The 17,581-nt window shown below is 42.0% G+C and overlaps 1 protein-coding gene across 1 annotated transcript; it reads left to right on the forward strand.

The window, feature by feature from the left end:
* Positions 1 to 12,406: 12,406 nt before the first annotated feature.
* HRG_11334 (modin protein) lies at positions 12,407 to 14,741 on the forward strand (the record flags this gene model as incomplete). Its single annotated transcript, XM_044869804.1, has 4 exons — positions 12,407 to 13,499; positions 13,567 to 13,874; positions 13,974 to 14,234; positions 14,289 to 14,741. 4 exons carry the CDS (start codon positions 12,407 to 12,409, stop codon positions 14,739 to 14,741), a joined length of 2,115 nt encoding a protein of 704 aa, XP_044715066.1.
* Between the last annotated feature and the right edge of the window lie 2,840 nt (positions 14,742 to 17,581).

Below are 17,581 nucleotides of genomic sequence, written 5' to 3' on the forward strand. Positions count from 1 at the left end.
CGTATCTTCTTTACCTTATAGCTAAAGTAGGATTTTATCTAGTTAACGAAGTCCCGGAGGGCAGACTAGTTATACTTACTTAGGTAGGTCCGTAAGAAATAGGGGAAAACTATCCTTAAAAAAGCGTCTATAAAAAACATTACCCTAACGAAGCTTTCCTAATCCCTAGAGACGTCGGTCTAGTCGACCTAAATTTCCTTATACGGCTAGTCCGGCCGTATTAGGGTCCGTCTAGAAATTCGTCTCCTAGTCTTTCCTTAGCCGTAGTGTTTGCATTCGGCGGTCTTTAGGCCCCTTATTCGTACGCCTTATTATTGACCTAGCTTATATAAAGCTAGGGGGCCCGGGTAACTAAGTCGTGCGTGCTAAAGAATGCCGTCTCCTTAGGCTGCTAAAAGAGGGTCCTTTATAGTAGACCTATTCCTCCTAGCAGGGAAAGCTAACTTCTCGAGAGGTTCCTTCCTAAGGATAGGTCGGAATTCGAGAATAAATTAACCGAATTTCTCCTCGATAAGCTTAATAGTCTAATTCTTCTAGACTAGCCTTATAGGCTTAGACGTTATATCCTAGAAGATTCCTTCCTCTCGAAGAAGGCGGAAGGAAATTAAGCTCGTTAAAAATCGAGGGCAAAAAGCTACCCTTTTTCGTCGAAGAATTTATATAGATCCGTTAGGTAATTTTATCGTGAAATTCACCCTTCCGTATCCCTCTATCCGTACGGTTAATTCCCCGGCAATAAGGTATTCCCTCCGTGCCTTCTTAAAGGACCGGAATCGTAAGAGTATATTATAGATATCGAGGGAAGCAGGTTGGTCTTGCTAATCCGTAGGGAAGACGAATGCCGGATTTGCTATACTAACGATTTTTCCTTGAATTTACGGCTCGAATAAGGGTAGCGGCGTTAGTTGCTATTTCTTAGTAACCCGAATCTCGTCTATCTTCTTCTATAACGAGGGGTCCTCCTTAAGAGACTATTATACTATTTCTCGTAGTCTCTTTAAAGGGTTAACTCCTTCTAGTCGGTTTTCCTTAAAGACCTGCTAGCAGTCTTCCAGCCGATAGGGCTTTTTATATGCTTAGTAGGTAGGTCGATTCCTCCTCGTACGTTGTTTCTTCGAGAAATCCTCGTCCCGGTCCGGAAGGTCTGCTTAAAAACCCCCCCTTTTTACCCCTTATTGCTAATTTTAACGAAGAGGTTCGATTTCGACTAGTTCCCTGATTTTTCGACTAACGGACTAAAAGGTCTATTAGGGGACTAGTCGGGCCGGTCTAACTAACGGGACCGGGGCCGGGCCCGGAGCAAGATACGGAGCCGGGACCGGGCCTAGGGCCGTAGCTGCAGTTAACGACGGCGTTAAGGCTCTCGAGGGAGGAGGAGCCGAAGGAGCAATAGCCGCAATAGCAGCAGCGGGGGCCGTAGCAATAGGGGCTGCAGCAGCTATAGGTCGAGCCGTCTAGGTCGAGTGCTAGCCCCGAAGGAATAAGACTGCTTGCTATTATACTCTAGCAGCCTCTTCGTCTAGTTCCCGGCTAGCTTCTCGAAAGATAGTTAAGTAACCGTTACTAATAGGCTTTATTAGTAGAGATATATCCCGTAGCCACTAGCTAGAAAGAGCTTCTATAAGGAAGTATTAGTTAGCTTCCTCGAGGATTTCTTCCTACTTAGCTAGCCACGAAGAAGCTAGTAGGTTCCTAGTAGAAAAGGCTCCTAGGTAGGCCGTATAGGTCTTCCTAATACGGTTAGTTATATAACCTCTCGAGGGAGCTATCGAGGTCTCGAGCTTTAAAAGCTACTGCCTAGGAGTCTCTTCCTCTTAAAGAGTAATTAGCTTTACGGTACTAACGGATTCCGTTATCGCTATACGTGTAGTAGTTAGTAGCTTTATCTCATAAAGGTATTCCTTACGGTAACTCTCGTAGTTACCTAAGGCAGTAGAAAAAGCTCTCTATTATGCGGAGGTTAGCTCGGAGAAGAGGGAAGCTCCCTCTATAAAGTCCGTTGCCCTAGGACGAAGAGGGGGCTCGAGAGGGTCCTACTTATTAGAGAAGACTAAATTATAGATAGTCCTATCTACACGAGCCCGTAGCTCCTTTACCTACTTATCCTAATCTTAGGGCTTTATAAGAATCGTCCTACGGACCGTAGGGACGGTAGAGGAGTCGTTTTTCGATATTATTATGGGGGAAGGGTAGAAAAGTCGGTTAAAAATCGGCTTTTCTAGTAAGAGGGGTAAAAGGATATAAGAAGGTGCCTTTTATAGTAGCCGGAAGGTATAGGAATACTATTCCTCCCGGGCTTATAACTCTCGCGAAGAGAGATACGAGAAGTATATATAAAATGCATAAAGGTAAAATTAGAAGTAAGGGGTCGGATAGGTAGGGCAGAGGGATTTAATTCTTATAGGAGTAGTAATAAAGTTAGGGGAGTGATTATTATATTTTCTTAATTGTCTTTCTTTCCTCTATCTAACGCCCCTCTTTATACCCGTCTAGCATCTTAATTAATAAAAAAGATCCTGCTTAAAGAAGCTACTAATATCCCTTTAACTACCGAGCTTTTTACTAGTTTTTCCCCTCCTTTCTAGCCGTTACCGGTATATCCGTCTTATCTATCGCTACCTCTATAGGAAGCTATCGCTACTTATGCCCCTACCCTCCTTTCTATACCTCTTTTTAGCTCCTTCTTCCTTTTTCTATACCGGGTGTTTTTTAGCTTCCTTAGTCCCTCTTACTAAGGGATATCTCTAAGAACTACGAAATTAGGCTATGCTTCGCGATAATTAAAGATATAAAAGATTAATATATAAAGTACTATAAATGCCTAAATAATAAGGAGTATTTAATTAAGTTTACCGCTCTTAACTTTAACCTTAGTCGCTTTATATATAAATAAAGGTATATAACTAAAGTTATTAACTTTTTAGTAGGACTAAATAAAAGGGGACTTTATTAAGGAGCGTTCCTTTAAGACTATAAGGAAGGAAACTTAGTTATTTTTAATACTTAGAAAGAAGGATAGTACGCTAAACTCTATATATTCCTATAAGTATAGTAATAGTTTCTTTATATCTTCTAAGTTCCTTATAACTTTACTTATATACTAGTCCCTTATACTACTTAGTAAGAAGGGTAGGAATATAGCTACTTAGCCTTAATAATAATTTAATACTAAGTTAAAGGTATAGTTAAGCTATACCTTAAGATAATTAAGTAGCGATACTTAAAGGTTAAAGTAATTCTAAAGTAAAGGTATAGGGTAATATAAGAAGCCTTATAAATAGATAAAATCTTATACTAAGACTAGTATTTCTTTAAGCTAGATAAAAAGATAAGTATAAAAAGCTATATTAATAGGCTAATATATAGAATCTAAGCTATTATAACGAATAAACTTAATTATATATAAGCGATATTATAGGGTAGTAGAGTTTCTTAGTAGTTTAATAGCGGGGTTAAATAACTATAAAAGATACTATTTAATTAAGGTTTAATAACTTTCGGCGGAGTCTTTCTTATAAGGATTCCTAGGTATAAACGGATTTACTAATATAACCGTATTATTCTAGGGGATTAAAAAAAATAAGACTTCTAGGAAGTCCTAGAAGTAGTTAACTTCTAAGATAGGCTTAGTAAATAGAAACTACTACTTTAAAAAGATATAGAACTAGCTTATATAATAAGGAGAGCGAGAAAAGAGCTAACTATACTAGCTACCCTTATAAAGTAACCTAACTTAATTACTTAAGCTATACGCGGTTTCTTTATAAAACTCCTCCTTAAAAAGACCCTTAACTATCTAATCGCGCTAATAGGAATTAAGAATAAGCCTAGACCTTTATTACCTTAAGCGTTAACTAAATTAAGCTCCTTATTTAAACTAAGTAGCCTTTCCCTAAGTAACCTTAAGATAGGATCCCTACCTTAAAATCTATAAAGGAGAGAGCTAAGCGCTTTTACTAGTTCCTTTATCTATATAGAAATAATGCCTTTATTTTCCCTCTTAGATATATAGCTAATTAAGCTTACTCCTTACCTATTATTAACGACCCTTTTAAATATATAAAGGAGCGAAAGACTTATAACTATACCCCCGCTAATAGCTTAATAAGAAGCTAGTAAGGAAAAAGGGTAGATAGTATAGCTACTAACTCGTCTTAGGACTCTAAAATTACTAGGCGCTTAGTTAATTACCCTAAGGCTAAAGACTTTAGTAACGCTTATAGCGCGCCCTTTTACTTCTTAGAAATAAAGTATAGTAATAGCCTCTCTAGCTATAGTCCTTATAAGGTTTATACTAAGCTTTAAACCCTCCTAAGTTAAAGGAGTTAAAAACCTAGGAATATATTAAAACTATCGCTAGGATATTAACGACTATAATTCTATATATTTATATAGGACTATTAATAATATAATAACGACTAGTTTATAAGACTTTATAGCTTATTTAATCTAGCTATACCTAAAGCTATAGACTAGTAAAGATACTAACTACTTTATTTCCTTAACTCCTTTAAGAATAATAAGCGTAAATACTTAGGAGCGTATATAAGGGGTAGTAGATAATTATTTAAAAAAGGAAGTACGTAAGTAAAGATAGAAAAGAGCTAAATAAGTAGCTTATAGGTAAAGGGAGGAATAAATAATATAAAAGGAAAGGATTATAGTAAAGGAGAAAAGTTCTATTAACGGTTTATTTACTTACTTATATACTTAGGAAGAAAGCCTTACTTATTATTATCGCGCCCTTTCTATTAGTATCTTAGGTCGGAAAGTCGCTAGGGAGGAGTTTAATAAGTAAGATCGTACCCTTATAGATATTAGCCCGTTAAAGGGATAAGACCCTTAGTACTCCCCTTTTAACTTACTTCTAAGTATACTTAAAGGCGTTATAAAGACCTTAATTATTTAATTAAGTATCTTCCTTAATTATAGTTAATCTAAATTTTTATTTTTCCCCTTTAAAGTAGAGCCCGCTAGTTACGCGACTCTAGTAAAGATAAAGAGGTATAGAGTAAAGAAATCTCTAAGACTTATATTTATAACCTAAGGCCCTTAAAGCTATATATAGGACCGATAATTAAATAATTATATAGTTAATTGCTCTATTAATCCTTAGCTATATACTATATATACTTAAGGTATATACCCTTATCCCTATTAAAGTAGCGGGCGCTCTTAAGAGGCTAAAGGGCGTTATAAGCTACTTAAATAAGCTATAGCGTATATAGAACGCTATCTTTTACTTATTACCCTTTAAGATCTATACCTTATAGAACGCCTATTTTATATTTAGCTTTATAAACTACTTTACCTTTAAGAGGTTATAGAGCGTATCTAAGATTAAAGGTAAAGGGTAGCGGTCTAGGTTTATAATTACGTTTAAAGCCCTATAGTTATAATAGAACTATATCCCGCCCTTTAGTTTATATATAAATAAGACTAGCGCTCTTACTTTAAAGCTACTTACTTAAATAAAACCCTTATCTAAGAGGTCCCTTAGCGTCTTTTTTAGTACTAGTAGCTCTATATATAATATACTATATAGCGGTCTAAATAGTATAGGTAGTTCTTACCCCTTCTTATTAATATAAAGTACGATCTTATAGTTTACTCTTAGCTTATATAGGTTAAGCTTATCTACTTCTTAGGACTTAAATAGTAGTAGAAGGTTATAGAAGCGCTCTAATATCTACTACTATAGCTTAGTAGTCGACTTTAGCTTTTTTATTTATAGGGCTTTATCGATATCCTCTAAGCTAACTATATAAACTACTACGTTAGCCGCTACCTAGCCTTCCTCCCGCTCTACCTATTATATAGTTCCTATAAAGATAGAGGCAAAGACTTCTTAGGCTAAGTATAAAGCTTATATACTTAGTCCTATACTTATAGAACTATCGTCGTAGTAGACCTATTATTATATAGGCCTAAACTATAGCTTCTTTTAATATAGAACTATAAGAATATACTTTTATATTCCTATTTTACTATTATAAAGAAATAATAGGTATAGGGAGGCTCTATAGAATAAGCTAGTAAAAAGAGGCTCTATAATATAGTCTAAGGGAATAACCCTTAAAGATAAAGACCTCTACTAGATATCTATACCTTCCTTTAGGAAAAGCGGGTTAAGATAAGCCTATCTTAATAAAATAAAATATATATAAATTATATAAGTTAATTATAAGTAGAACGGATACCCTATTACCTATTTTAGCTTAGCGGTTCTAAAGATATCCGCGATATAAAACTAGGTAGGGCATAGAATATTCTAGTTAACTCTATTACTTATACTAGAACCTATAGTCTTACGTTAACTATTACGTTATAATTAGACTACCTACTAAGTTAGGAAGATATACTATAGATAGAGCTTTTTAAGCACTATAGAATATACTAGAAAGCTAACTAATTAGTCTACTAGTAGGCGAGCAATAGTCTATAAAAGACTAAGGATTTCCTTAGGAGTAGTAGATAGAATAAGTAAGTTTATAAGTATCTTTTATAACGCTATTCTTTTAATATATTATTTAGCCCCTTATATACTCGTTATAAATTCCGGACGAAATCCTACCCTATACTCCTTCGACCGATCTTTCCGCTTATATTATTAAGAACCTAATCCTACGCTTATTACTTATACCTTTTTATAAGAACTTAGTATAACTTTATATATAATAACTAGGGTTTCCTAAGGATTAAGGGAAACTTTAGTTAAGGGATTATATAAGCTACTATAAGCTTATAGTAGCCGTCGACCTTTATAGCTAGCTATATAATACCCTTAATTACTATACCTTTTATTGCGCCTAAGGTACCCTTTACTCGCCTTAAAGCGATCTTTTCTACTAGTACTTATATCTCTTATATAAGCGCCTCGTCGAATATAGCGTAGTACTAGTAGCCCTTATTTATAAGGGCGGCGATAGGTAAGGAGTTATTAATTATAACCTATATTAAAGTAGGCTCCTCTTTTATATAAGTAGATAATTCCTCTTTCTCTCTTATTAGTACTAGTAATTAGGGCTTTAAAGCCTATCTTTACTCTAGAGCTACTCTTTTTCCTCCGGGCCTAGGGGGGCGGAGTCCTCCTTATTATCTAAGGTAAGGAGTAGTTTTATCTTTACTACTTAAACCGCTATAGGCCGCTTAGCTAAAAGGAAGGGGTATTTTAGTATAAAGTATATAAATACGCCGTAATATAGGTAGCGGCCGTTAGCCTCCTTCTTTTTAATTTCCTTACTTATTACTTACTTCGCCCGCTACTTAAAGTATAGGGCGGTATAGGGGGTAGCTAATAGCGTCTTCTTACTACGTTTAGCCCGGTCTATATAGGTAGCCGATATTAAAGTATCCCTATTTATATTAATAGCCGGTTATTTATTTTATAGAGGGGCAGCAATTCTATCGCTATTATATAGCGTGCGCCTATAAAGCTTTTAGAAATATAACGTCTACTTATAGCCCTATACTACCTTTATTAACTAGCTTATATACTTATTATAGTTAGTAGGTATAATTATAAAGATAAGTAGCTCTTATAGGGCTAGTATAATCGAATTCTATAGCTATATAAGCTTCGCGCTATCTTCCTATACTATAGTCCCTACTATTTATAAGAGCGTCTCTTTAAAATTAAGGAGGAATTCGCTAAAGGTTTATCCGTCTCTTTACTTAAGGGTTTATAGCCTATCTTATACCTTCTCCTACTCTTATACGTTGCCGAACGTATATATAAGGTATTAAAAGAAGTCTTATAGGTTACGTCTACCCTTAGGGCCGCCCTTATCCTAGAATCTAAAGATCTACTATATCTAGGGCTTTAGTAGTATATAAAGGAGTAAATACTATACTATATTATAATAGCTATTTAGGCCTTATTTCTCGTTAGTTATAAACTTTATTTATAGCTAGCTAAGAAAGAAGTAAAAGGACTCCGGCCTACTATCTTAAGTCGGCTAAGAGAGCGGCTTTTACGTCGGTAGTATCGCTACTATAACTAGCGGTATAGAGGTCGTAGGGGTTAAAGCTAGTCCTATAAATAGCTCCCTTAGTATAGCGAGAACCTTATCCTTCTCGCTAGCCGTCGCGCTTTTAATCGCTTTTAGGATAGCTATAATACTTCCTATCTATCTAGGGAAAGGCAGAGTACTTCCTTAAGGAGGTAGCACCCTCTTTAAAAAGATATCTATTAAATCTATTAGTTAATAGCTTATACTATTACGGAGTAAGTAGAGGCGTATATATAGGTGCTATCTATAGGATAATATTAATAAGCTATATAGAGCTCTCCTATACGCGGCTAGCCTATATATATATATATAGGATCTAGCCTTTTATATATAACTATATAGCTTAGGCTATAGCCTAAGCCTATAACCTATAATAGTTAAAGACTCTTATACTTAGAGCTATAAAAGGAGCGTAAAGGCACCTATAAAGATAGCGAAACCCTATTAATATTAAACTTAAAGGATAATAAAGGTAAATAAAAAGTCTAAGAGATTAAAGACTAAAAGAGATTTAAGGGTAATACCTTTTTCCTTATTAAATAAAAAGGATAGCTAGCTAAGTATAACTAATAGGTCGATATTAAAGATATAGTAAATAGCTAAGACCTTATTAAAGAATATACTACTCGCTTAACTAGGAAAAAGAAGTATAAGACTAAGTAAGGTAAGGAAACTTATTAGTATAGGGAGACGCTACTAAATTAGTAACGAATCCCTATTAAATTACTACTAAATTATTAATATATTAGTACGCTTAAACGTCCTATAACTATATATAAAATAGTAAAATAAGAGAATAAGGGAGAACTATTTATATTACCTATTAAATATTATTAAGGAAAATAAAACTAAACTATAACTCTATTAAGACCTTAATAATAAAAAAGAGAAAGATAGTTATAATTAAATAAAAGAAATATAAGACTTATTTATTACTTTTAACTACCCCTTTTCTTTACTAGCGTAATAGGAACTAACTAAGGCGCCCCCTCTATTATACTAAATACCTTTAGAAATACTAAAACTACCTTATCTTTTACTCCTTCTTTATCTTCTATATTAAGACCTATCTTTATTAATATAGTACTTACCTTAGCCTTAGTAAATAGTAAGGTATATTACTAAGAAGTATAGCTTATATCGCTATTAATAAGGTAGAGTTTTAACTAAGATTCCTAGGCCTAGTACTCTAGGCTTATATAGGCAATATTAAATAAGGGTATAAGGTTAAAGCGAATAATAAGCTCGTAGCGCTTATTAATTAATATATAGTAGTTAATATACTTAACTTAGTATATCGTTAAGCGGTCGCTAATAAAAAGGTTAGATAAAACTTATAATAATAGACTTCTATATACTTATAGTCTTAAAGGACTTATAATAGGCCGTTTTAGCGACGTTAAAAGCCTTAGTTAAATACTATACTATAATAGTAAGATAGCGCTAATTAGCCTCCTCGAAAATAAGTATACTTACGTTTAAGCTATTATCCTTAGTATCTTTATTACTAGTTTTTAGCTTATTAAGCTTATATAGGTACTTAACGATAGCGACTATATTAGCTTAGTTATTAGATATAAGAGTAGTAGCCTTAAAAAAGATTAGCTTATTAATTATAATATTTAAAGTTAAAGGGAAACTTACTTAATTATAGGTCGTAGTATATCTATAGTACTACTTATAGCGCGTTAAGGAAACCCTTAAAAAATATAGCTAATTAAGAGCACCTTAATAAGCTTAAGCTCGGTTATACTATACTCCTTAATAACTATCCTAAAATAATATATATACTAAAGCTTATAAGGAATAACCCCTTAGGCCTTAACTAAGTAGGCTTTAGCCTTAGATTAAGTACGCTTCTTTATAGGAGCGCGACTACCTTATACCGCCGCCTAGGTACCCTTATCTCTAGCGCTGCTATTCTTAGGTTTATTAGTAAAAGGAGTTAGATCGCGGCTATCTTTATTATTACTATTATTATTATCTTAGCCCTTATTTAGCTAGGTATTAAGATAGTCTTAGCCTTTATTTAGCTAGGCCTTATTATTAATATCGGCCTACTTATTCTAAGGAGCGGCCTAGGCGATAATCTCCTATTAACTAAAGCCGCCCTATTAAAATAGAGTAGCTAGGTTATTAATACTTACCTAGGAGCGCTTAAGTATAATCTCCTTACTAATATTAATATTACTTATAAGGGTAATAGACTTATAAGTTTCCTAGCTTATAAAGGTAAGCTTATTAGGGGTTAGAGTTAAGGTATTTAGCGGGGTAATAAGGGCACGACCCTTACTAATATTAAGTCCTAGACTAAAAGTCTCTTAAGACTAGGATCCCTTATACCTTTCTTAGCTTTCTTTACTAAGGGGGAACTAGCGTTATTATAAGACTTTTAGGCTAATTACTTATACTTTAAGGGCGAACCTCCTACTACCTACTCTTATATATAGTATAGGAAATTAGTATTATAGTCCTTTATCTTCTTTAGCGTAAAAGGTATTATTATTAATAAATCGTTAATAAAAAGTAATATAAAAAAGTATAAGGGATTAATAAAAAAAGGCGTAAAACTTTATAATAATTATAAGTAAAAGAGTTAAAAAAGAAAAGAAAATAAAAAAAGTAAGAGATATATATATACGCTCTTTATATTATAGTTATATAGCTAATATATAGGCGATATTATAACGGTTACTTAGTAGTAACCGTTAGTATAATAACTATTAACGTTATAAAGTATAAACTAATATATACTTATATAGGCGTATATATATAATATATAACCGAAACTACCTCTCTTCCTAACTAAATATATATAGTATAGTAAAAGTAATATATATTAAAGTTATAGCTAAGACGTCTATATAAAAAGGGAGATAATTATAAGAGTACTACTAAGAGGTATAGGCTAATAAAGTACTTAGGTATATAGTACTAAGGTATTAGTAGGGTATTAATAGGGAATCGTGCTTACCTTACTTATAAGTTATAGACTACTCGCTACCTTAACTAAAGAAGAGAAATTCCTCTTCTTATAAGCTTTAGTCTTATAACGAGGAGAATATAATATATATAGCGTAGTACCTCTAGCTATCTCTACTACCTAAGTAATTATACCGTGATATATATTCCCTTATAATACTAGCCCTTAATAATAGCAAAGATATCGATACTAGGAGTCTCTAAGAGGTTAAGAACGCTCTAGGCTACTAGCTTAGTCTAGTTAGTAGGAAGGTTAGCTAATTTAATAAGTAGCTACTTAAAGTATAGGGACTACTTATCCTATTAATTTAAAAGCTTCTTTACTATATAAGGGGCCTTTATTATTATAACTATATTACCCTTATTTAAAATTAATAGGGCTAATATAGCTAGTTTTCTTATAGCCTTATTAAGCTTATTATAAAGAGCGATAAGGCTAATAGTCGGCGTTAACAATCCTTTTTTTAGCTTTAGGATAAGCTAGAAGTCCTCCTTTACGTTTCTCTTAGCTAGGGCCTTAGCCGGGGCCTTAGCCGGGGCCTTAGCCGGGGCCTTAGCCGGGGCCTTAGCTAGGGCCTTAGGCGCCTTCCTTACGGTAACCTCAGCCCACGAGCTAGCTTCGAGGTTTCCCTAGGTAGCCTTAGGCTGCCGGGCGGCCTTAGGCTGTTGCAGGGTACCTTGAGCATCTATTGCGCAGTGTGAAGCCAAACTCGCATATGTCCCGATCTGCACATTCATCTCTGCATCGAGGACGAGGGAGGCCTCTCACATCAGACAGAAGATTCGCAAATGGCAGGGAATTTTGCGCCTCGCCACCGCCTTCTTCAAGCTTCTCTGTGCCACGCATCCAGGCAAGATAACAGGCTGACTTGGCGCCTCGAAGCTGACTCCGCAGTACGAAGCCAAACTGCTCCCGGGCTCACACAATTGGGCCGTGGGCAGCTGCATGTGCTGCAGGAGGCTGCGGCCAACAGGACGAGGACCCCTGTCAGATGGGCTGAACGATGGCCGGCAAGTAATCAGCGTGTGTCTGTCCCACATGCTTAGCCATATAGTATTTGTTGGCTTGCCCGTTTTAAAGGCAGCAGACGCTGACTTGAGCCGCCAAGACGCCGTGCTCGCAACCTCCTACTGCCGCCGCTTTCTTCATAGCGGAAGACTCTCCTCCTCGTCGAGTCGGGCCATCGTCCGGTACGCGTGGCTATTAACGGCTGCCGACCAGACAGTAGCTCCCCCGCCATCAGCTGCTCACCCTGGTGGCGACAGGCGGACGGGTCGAGGGAAAGACGAGTTGTCCCAAGGGCCATCAAGCTGCAGTCGCTCCGCCGGGCCCTTTTCGCATCCAAGCCTGCTCCCGACGCCAGGTACGGCCGATTACATTGCTCTTGGCAGTCTCATCACCAACCGATACTATGGGAAGCACCGAACCCGAGCTCATTGTGGCCAGTGTGGCCCTCGTCATCTCCTTCGTCGCCCTAACGGCCACCTTTATGCAAGTGCTCCAGCAATACTATGCTTCTGCATCCGGCTACTCGCAGTGTAATCAAGAGGTCATGGGGGCATGGGCAAAGTCCAAGTCCCGCCGCTTTTCCTGGGAGGAGCTGCGGTTTGTCGTGCAGTTCGACGCTCCGGTCATCTTTGTCTCGCCCCCAAGCAATACCAAGGGGCCCATTTCCAACGCGCCCATTTTCTTCCTCGACGGCACGCCCAAGAGTCGCAACGAGACGGGAACGCGCGAGAGGGGGGACGAACCGGTAACGAGACAGACTCCTGGTAACACCATCATCTTATCGCCCAAGGATGGCAAACCCACCGAGGCCAACGAGAGGATTCAAACGGCCGACCACGAGCGAGCCTCGTGGCTTGTTCTGCTGTACAACGTCCAACGGATGGAGGCCGAATCCTGCAAGTGGCAGAAGGATCAGTACGCTGCTCATGGGCCGCCCAACCCGGCGTCGGAGAAATACGGATTGATGCGCGCTCCGCCGCCTCTTCGAGAATGCCATACCTTGACGGTAGCTGTCCAGCGGAAGCGCAAGAGCTGGGACACGATGCCAGCCTCTGTTTCCCGACCCTATGCCACCACCACCATGTGCCACCTCGTCGAGACCATGGCCGCCCTCGGCGTGTATTGGAAGGAGTTTGACCGCAGTCGCGATCGATACCGCGCCGAAGGCAACGGCTTCATGGTCTTGGGCGAGAGGGTGAGCAACCTAGGCCTCATGTTCTCTTTCCAAGTATACGGCCAGTGCACCTTTGAGCGGAATCGCGTCATCCCGGTCGACGAGGTCAAGGAACTCTGCTTCGGCTTCGTCCCGACCATCTACCGTGAGTCTTCGGACCCAAGACGGCTGGCGGCGCCTAGCGACGAGCTCCGGGACCTCGGCTCCCTGCAAATGGCCACCAAGAGTGAGATTGCGCAGACGCTTGTGGTCATTGGTTGCAACAAGAACTCTGTCCAACACTTCTTGGACGACAACGGCAAGACGGCCCATCTCTTTCCCAGTAAGCCTCCCTTTCAAGTCTGCCGAGGCCTCTGTAGTCGTCGAGACGCACTGATGCTGGTACACAGTGTCTTTTGAGATTGTGGGCATGCTTGCTCGCACATTCCACATTGACGATAGCTACTTTACATACCTTCCGAATCCGACTCCTGATCGCTGGGATGAGATGTCTCTGTCCCTCGTCAAGATCATGCAGTCGTACGGGACGCTGTTAGGAGCTGAACCAGTCGAGATGACGCGAAATGGCGTCATTTATCGTCGCGTTAAGGATCATGTTGATGAGATCTTGAGACATCAACGCGATGATGTCGTTGGGCGGCTTCTTCTCCTGAAAACGCTGCATGCTGCCCTTGCTGATGCCGACGAGATCTTGACAGCAAAACTCAGGGGCCGCCGTCACGCCCATGTTGGCACGCTGGCCCGCCCGAAGGCTAATGCATCGCCTCGGGTGGGTGATGAAGAGGCAAATTTGCAGCAGCGTCGGCGCGAGGTGGTCCGAGATGTGCTCCGATCCCACTTCCAAGAGGTTTTGCGACTACTCAACGAACGTGACGATAGGGGCTTTGACACTCAGTCTCTGCTTTTGACGGGCGTGCGGCCGGTCTCCCCCGTTGGATTCCGGCAGGTTGATTTGCCAGCTGACTTGCCGAGCTTTGAAGAGATCAACGAGGCAAGCCCGGACGACCGACAACACAAGTTTATGCAAGTGTACTTTGAGGTTATACGGCCGCATGTGGTGAGACATGCTCAAGAGTCGACAAATCGCCGAGCAAGCTCGAACCGTCCGCAGCCTCGGCACCGCAGAGCGAGCGATCCCAGCGCTCCCGCAGGCTACGGCCTGAGAGCCCGGGGGACGGGCGGGACGCAGGCCAGTGTGGCCGCATGGACCGATCCAGGAACGGTAGCGCCGAGTGCCGTCCCGGTCTCTCCAAGCGCCTTCTCCAGCGGGTTGGATGGGGCGTCGAACAGTCGGCTGCTGCGGAACGAGGTGGTTGTTGAAGGCAACGAAGGCGATGAGACGGACGAGGAACATGCGGGTCAAGACATGGAGAATCTCGGCGGGCAAGAGCAATGCGCAGAGCCGATGTCGCTGGCGAATGAGCCTGCGTCACACGACGACATTTGGTGCGTGCTGGTTTTCAGGATGATTTGCTGGCTGATGCTACACGATTTCCACCGGGAGGACCTTCAGGTGAGCAAGAGCGAGTTGCTGGGTAGCCGGATGCCTGTGTACATTGCTTGAAGGCGGAGTGAGGGCTGGTTGGATGTACAGGAGATTTTATGTCGGCCGACAATGAGCACTTTACGCACGAGCCAAAGCACGCACATCGAAAGGTTTGATGGCTATTGATCCTCCTCTCCACAATATCCCTGGATGACAATGTGGCGGTCGAGCCACGGCAAAGCGGACGGTAAGTTGAGGTTTCTGGACAGCCGGCCGCTGCAAGCCTTCCTAATTGCCCGGCACCGGCCCTGCCCGGGTCCGCATGAGCGTTGTACCAGGCACGCCAACAACGGCCACAGGCGAGAATGGAGAGAGATGGCAGGACCAGTGGAAGCCGAGTCAGCGACGGCGTCTCCGTCGGCGACGGATGGCTTAGCCGGCGCCGAGTCGCCCGAGGTCGGCCGCGCCGTGATTGGACACGAGGCCGTCGGTTGGTGAAGGACTGAGTCGGTGTTGGTTCTATAGCGACGAATTCTGCCGCCGGGATTGCGCAAGGGTCGGCGCATGCACTTTGCGCGCAGATAACAGCTGGCTGCTATATATCCAAGGTACCCCCACAATGCAGCAAGCATTAAGTCGAGGCGACTATTGTCCACCTGTCTCCCTTGGCCTGCGGACGGGGCGAAATGCTTTGCATGTACATCTACCCCTTCAGCTAGTGCTGAGGATGAGGATCGATCGACTGCGGACGAGAATCGCTGATGCTTTCGCCTGCTTGGGCGGCTGCAGGGCAGAGATGGCACGGCACGTAAGCACAGCTTGATCTTGAGACGTGATGGGTCTCAGGAAGAGAGGGGGTGAAGAGGACGATGCGAGACTGAACAATAGTGAAGTCGCTCTGGAAGCGAACGGATTCATGGTTCCTTTGCTTTGCAATGACGATAACCAACTCGAGCTAGATGCCAAAGAAAGGCTTAGAAAAAAGAGGCACCCCTCAAGATGGGATGAGGTGCTCTTGAAGTACTTTGTGCAAAGCATTACCAAGACTTTAAACTCAAGAAGTCCTACTTGGTAAGGAGAAGCGGAACTGGCGAGCGGTTGATTCATGTCGGCGCATCGGGGCGTCGATGCACGATACGCCCCTGTCTCTTTTATATATTGAACCGGGGGCGTAAATCTGGCGATTAAATAGTCATCTCGTGTCATGTCTTGGTCGCAGAGGCGCGAGGGAGAGACAGTCCTCGCTCCGCCACGATAACCGAGATGGGACTATCGTTGACCGAGGCTCTCGCATGAAAAACAGGTATAGTAGAAAGCGGCCGCTACCAGCCAAGTTGGAGACATGGATCCATGTTCGGCGTGGTTGAGTAAGTGGCCAAGACAAGTTTTGCGTCCCACCTGCCGCTAAGTGAGAAGCCCACGGGTACATTCAACGCTCGGAATGGCGACAGGTGCCAAGAGGAGTGGGGGGAAACCAGGTGATGGACTGCCGGCTGCCAATCCTATTGCGGTCTTGTTGGATCGACGTTTGGCCGTATAACCGACGTCGTGCTGGCTGATCCGAGCGTGTGCGAGACGCCTTGCAAAGGTAACTCGGAGGAAGAAGGGGCGACGTTTACCAGCGGACGAACCAGCACTCGAGAATTTGTGTTATAGGTGCTGTGGGTGTTGGGGTGTGTTGAGACGCGCCGAAAGAGCGCTGGAGGAGCGCTGAAAGCCCAGTGGACGTTGGCTGGCTGCAACGCCTCTCGGATGCGCGACTCGTCCATTTCCTGTTGCCTGTGGCCCCCGGGGCATGGCTGCCCGCTTCGGCCAAGATTACCAAGCACCAGAGGCGCGTCTCGGCGCCTAATAAAAACACTCTACACAGACACCACTGCTGCTGGCAGGGGGATCGATGAGCCCAGACCGAAAGAAAAGAGGCACTGTCTCACGGCATGTTCATCCTGTTGCACTGGAAAAGCGCGGCCGTGCTAGTCGCGGGCAACAGATGCGTGCGCCTCCCTCCAGATTGAGCGCGGCCGACTAAAAGTGGAGGTACCGCCAGCGAAGCGGAGAGGTATCTCCCGCATTTAAGGTACTTAGTTGTGGGTAAGACGGGTACAGGGGGCACTTGTACCAGTCTCCCTGGCAGAGGGGCAGCCTTCGTCTAGTTTGCACCGCCCCTCGTCGACCGTCATCGTGATCAAGGAGAAGGGGTGGCGGGGGGGGGGGGCAAGAGGCCGTTGAAAAGCAGTGGACAGAAGGCGTCCGGACCGTTAAAAGAAGCAGAGCGCCGAGCGGGAGAGTCAAAGCATTGAAGACGAGTGTTAGCCGGCTTCGTTTATTCGCCACCGCTTGCCCACTTGGCTTGCACGAACTGGAGATTTATTTTATTTTATTTTTCTATTTTAAAGCCGCGCCTAATCAAGAATCCGCAACAAACAGACTGTCTTTCATCCTTGTCTGTTGGCGCCAGCCTCGGCCTCACCTACCAAAGCCATGCCCCCATCGAGACTCGCACGCGGAGGTACCGACGTACCAGCTGCTAACCAAGAACCCCTAGCCCCAAGTTCAAGTACTGTAATGCCGCGGGCCACGATACGTGGCCGACGATCCCAGCAGGTCCTCGGCGCCCCTTGACGGTACCTATGAGCAAGGTACCTAGATAGATACCTTAGGTACTCGCTTGCCCGTGTACCTTACAGGCCGAGGCGGCCTGAAGAGGGTGCTGTGGGCTTTTTCCCTCTTCCAAATCCGCCCCCCCCCGCTCGTCGCCATCGGAGAAGGCACCATCCCGGCTTGCGCGCGACACCCACGCGCTTCCTTCTCCTCCATCGAGCCACGCAAGAGAGACGGCAAAGAAAAAAAATCGCTCGTCCTGTCCTCGTCTCCCTGACCGACACCCCAGGCGAACACATCTCCCCCTCCTCCCCTCT

Source organism: Hirsutella rhossiliensis (genome assembly GCF_020360975.1).
Source record: "Hirsutella rhossiliensis strain HR02 chromosome Unknown scaffold00020, whole genome shotgun sequence".
In the NCBI taxonomy this organism is placed as follows: Eukaryota; Fungi; Ascomycota; class Sordariomycetes; order Hypocreales; family Ophiocordycipitaceae; genus Hirsutella; species Hirsutella rhossiliensis.